General features: G+C 47.8%; 1 protein-coding gene across 1 annotated transcript; it reads left to right on the forward strand.

Moving 5' to 3' along the window:
- The first annotated feature begins 775 nt into the window (after window positions 1–775).
- LOC101573467 (ribonuclease K3-like) lies at window positions 776–2,024 on the forward strand. The gene is made up of 2 exons (XM_004648590.2): window positions 776–887; window positions 1,458–2,024. The coding sequence occupies exon 2, from the start codon at window positions 1,463–1,465 to the stop codon at window positions 1,919–1,921; it is 459 nt and encodes a 152-aa protein (XP_004648647.1). The 5' UTR covers window positions 776–887; window positions 1,458–1,462; the 3' UTR covers window positions 1,922–2,024.
- The last annotated feature ends 1,369 nt before the right edge of the window (window positions 2,025–3,393 follow it).

The raw sequence follows: 3,393 nt of genomic DNA on the forward strand, positions 1-3,393 counted from the left end.
GTCTTTCTTCAGAACCATTAGGGTCATTCTTATCAGGAACAGAGCAGAGGTTGTAGGGTCCGAATAATTTGGAAAATTAGCAATTAAACAAAAGAGACCACCCCCCGGTTTGTTAAGTAACCCAAATTCCTAAAACCTTAGGTTGGGCCATAAAACCACAGGCCCAGCTTGAGCAAACATCACCTCCCCTGGGTCCGATGACATTCTTGTGAAACAAGGTCAGTTACTTCCCCCTCCCCAAAGAACAGACCGAAACCACAAAGCCAGCTCATAGTTATCCTTTAACTGACCCTTCCTAATCTCCTTTTTAGACATATTCTAAAACCCACTAATTATTTTAGAGGTTACCCTAAAATTAACCAATGTGATCTGCTTCTGTAACCTCCCTTGCAAAACCCCTCCTCCCTTTGTCTTCAGGCTTAAAAACATGGCCCACGGTCAGTTTGGCGTGCTCTGTTCCTGCGTGTTCAGACTGCCCTGTGTGCACACAGCTAATAAAATTCCCTTTGTTCTTTGCATGAGAGACCAACTCTTGGGGTCTTCCTTCGCGGCGACTCGACCCTTACATGGTCAGCCTTCTGGGAAACACATCCTGGTGGGGACTGGCTGCCACAGGGCTCTGTTGGGCAGGCACAAGTGTTACCATTATCTGTTCCCCTTCACAAGCATGACTTTCAGGGAGGGGAGTTCACAGGAAAGTATTGCCCAAGGTTGGTTTTCTTGTGAGTTCTGCTTTCTTTAAGGAGTTCACATCTGCTAAGAGGCCTGACTCTCTTGGGGCTCAGAAAATAACTTTCACTGCCTGGCAAGCAGCACAGGTCAGCTGGGGCAAAGAAGAAAAGATTCCTCAGAACCTCAGAGACTGAGGAACCCAGCACTGATACCTGGTAAGAGGGGTAACCTGAGGGATGGGATGCACTGGGAGATGGCTGGGAGGAGGTGGTCAGAGACGAAGGTCAGCATCTCAGGAGGGAAGGGATAAAAAGTCAGATTTGAGCTGGCAAGATAGCTCAGTGGACAATGGGACTGCTCAGGCAAGTACACAGACCCAGGTTTGATCCCCAGAACCATATGCCATGCCCGCCCTCCCCCAGGCCTGCTGAGCCAGCAACAAATGCCTGTAATCCCGGCAGCACTGGGGAGGCTGATAGCAGGAGAATCAGTACAAGTCAGAGCTGCATCATGAGACTGTGTACCAAATACATGTTAAAAAAATCATGTTTGTGAAGTGAGTGTTACTGAGTGCAGGAGCTCAGATCAGAGGGGAAGAGGGTGTGCTGGTTACAGGAGAGGGCTGCTCACCTCATATTGTTTTCACTGGAACTTGAGAATATGTGGGTGAGATTTTTTTTAAGGAGTTATGAAATCTTTAAAAGCAAAACAAGATGATAAGTAGTGAGGATTAATAACCTTGTTCTGCTTCTACTCTTTCCATGCTCTTCCCTTTTTCTCCACAGAAGAGATGGTGCAAGTCCTGAGATCTCCTCTCCTGCAGCTGTTGGGCCTATTGGCTCTGTGGTGTCCTCTTTGGGCTATCCCTCCAGGTTATACCCCATTTCAGTGGTTTCAAATTCAGCACATCCAGCCAAACCCCCTCCCATGTGATCAGGCAATGATTGCTGTCAACAACCTTATAAAGAGGTGTAAGCCTACAAACACCTTTCTGCATGATGCTCTCCAGAATGTGATTGACGTCTGTAAACTGCCCATGACACAGTGCAAAAATGGCCAGTACAACTGCCACCAAAGTGCCAGTCCTGTGAGAATGACTGACTGCTTGCTTGTTAGACCAAGCCAGTTTCCTAACTGCCACTACACTGATACTGACACAACCAAAAACTTCAAGGTGGCCTGTGACCCACCTCAGCCCAGTGACCCTCAATATCCCCTGGTTCCTGTGCACTTCGATGAAATTGTCTAGTTTTGAGCAGCTTGGTCTGTCTTGACGGGCAGTTTCTATTACAGTTTCTTCTGCCTTTTCTGTTTCTCTCTCTTTCCTTCATCATCTCCCTTTTGGATTTTCTTTTTCCCACAAAAAAAAAAAAAAAAAAGAGTGGAGGTATTGGGAGAATTAGAGAACCAGGATACTGCAGCAGACCTGGGACTGAATATATAGATGAATAATTCCTTTGTGCTTGGAGATCTGTCTGTATTGGAGCCAAGCAATGTGGAAAGGGGGGAAAGTTCTGGGCCTTTGCCACTTTTGCCAACCCTCATTGCACTGCATTCTCTGAAATAAAACAACTTCCTACTCCATTCAAGTGAGTGTGACTCTGTTTATCACCTTTGAAATGACCTTCTTCCTCTTTTCCAAGAGCGTTTTTTGTTCCTAGGTTCCAGTAATACTGCGTGGTAGGTCACAGATGGATTCTGGAGTCTTGGGTATATCAAGGGCAGAACAGCAATTTTACATCCAGTGGTTAAGAAGAAAGCAACTGCATTTTTTGTTTTATGGTGGTTTTGTCTCATTTTGTTTTATATGTATTTGCTACAGGGTCTCACTACCCAGCTCAGATTCATAGTGATCACCCTGTTTTCAGCCTCACCAGCACTGTGACTACAAGCATGTGCCATCACACCTGGTCTCTGCAGTGGGCTCAGCACACTCAGGTTCTGGGCCAGCGTGACATGTGGTGCCAGGGATCTAACTGCAGTCCCTGCCATTGCCTAAGCAGGTGCCAAGGCAGCTGAGCTACCTAGCCAGCCCTCAACTACATTTTTGGAAGATGACAGGAAGATGTGCTCAGGTAGGAACAGAAAAAGGATGTCAGGGTGAAGGAAAGTAAGAAGCACAGGGATACATCAGGCTTGGCATTTTATAGGCTGTGCACCCCAGCCCAGGGTCTCTCTCTTGGTTTCTGGGTAAGATTGACAGCAGCGATTGACAAGGGGCTGAGTCATCTCAGAGGAACGATTCCTGCATGGGTGTTCCAGAGTTCACTTTGAGTACATTATGCACATGAGGTGCAGTCCAGGTCTGTGAACCTTCAATGAGGTTCAAAGCGGGGGAAGGTGCCTGAAGGTCAGGGCGCTGTCTAGTGAGCCTGCCCACTGCCTGGGGCTGTAAATGTTGTCTTGCTCCTCTTCTCTCAGAACAGTTTAAGGAGGGATGGCCTGGGCTGTTGCCCACATTTAGCTGGTAGGGTGGGGAGTGGTGTCTACTCCAGTGGGCTGCCTGCACCACCTGGACCTCCTTGAGGTCCCTCTTGGAGCTCAGGCATCTCCTCTGCCCCATATCTATGTCAGTGAAGGCCAGGAGTCTTCCAACCCTTCACTCTGCCCGTGATTGTTTATGTGTCCTGTGAACATGGTGTCCCTTCTTATTTGGAGGTGAAACAGGCGAGAGAGAGAGAGAGAGAGAGAGAGAGAGAGAGAGAGAGAGAGAGAGAGAGA

The sequence above is a fragment of the Octodon degus genome, unplaced genomic scaffold (assembly GCF_000260255.1).
Source record: "Octodon degus isolate 3935 unplaced genomic scaffold, OctDeg1.0 scaffold00456, whole genome shotgun sequence".
NCBI lineage: Eukaryota > Metazoa > Chordata > Mammalia > Rodentia > Octodontidae > Octodon > Octodon degus.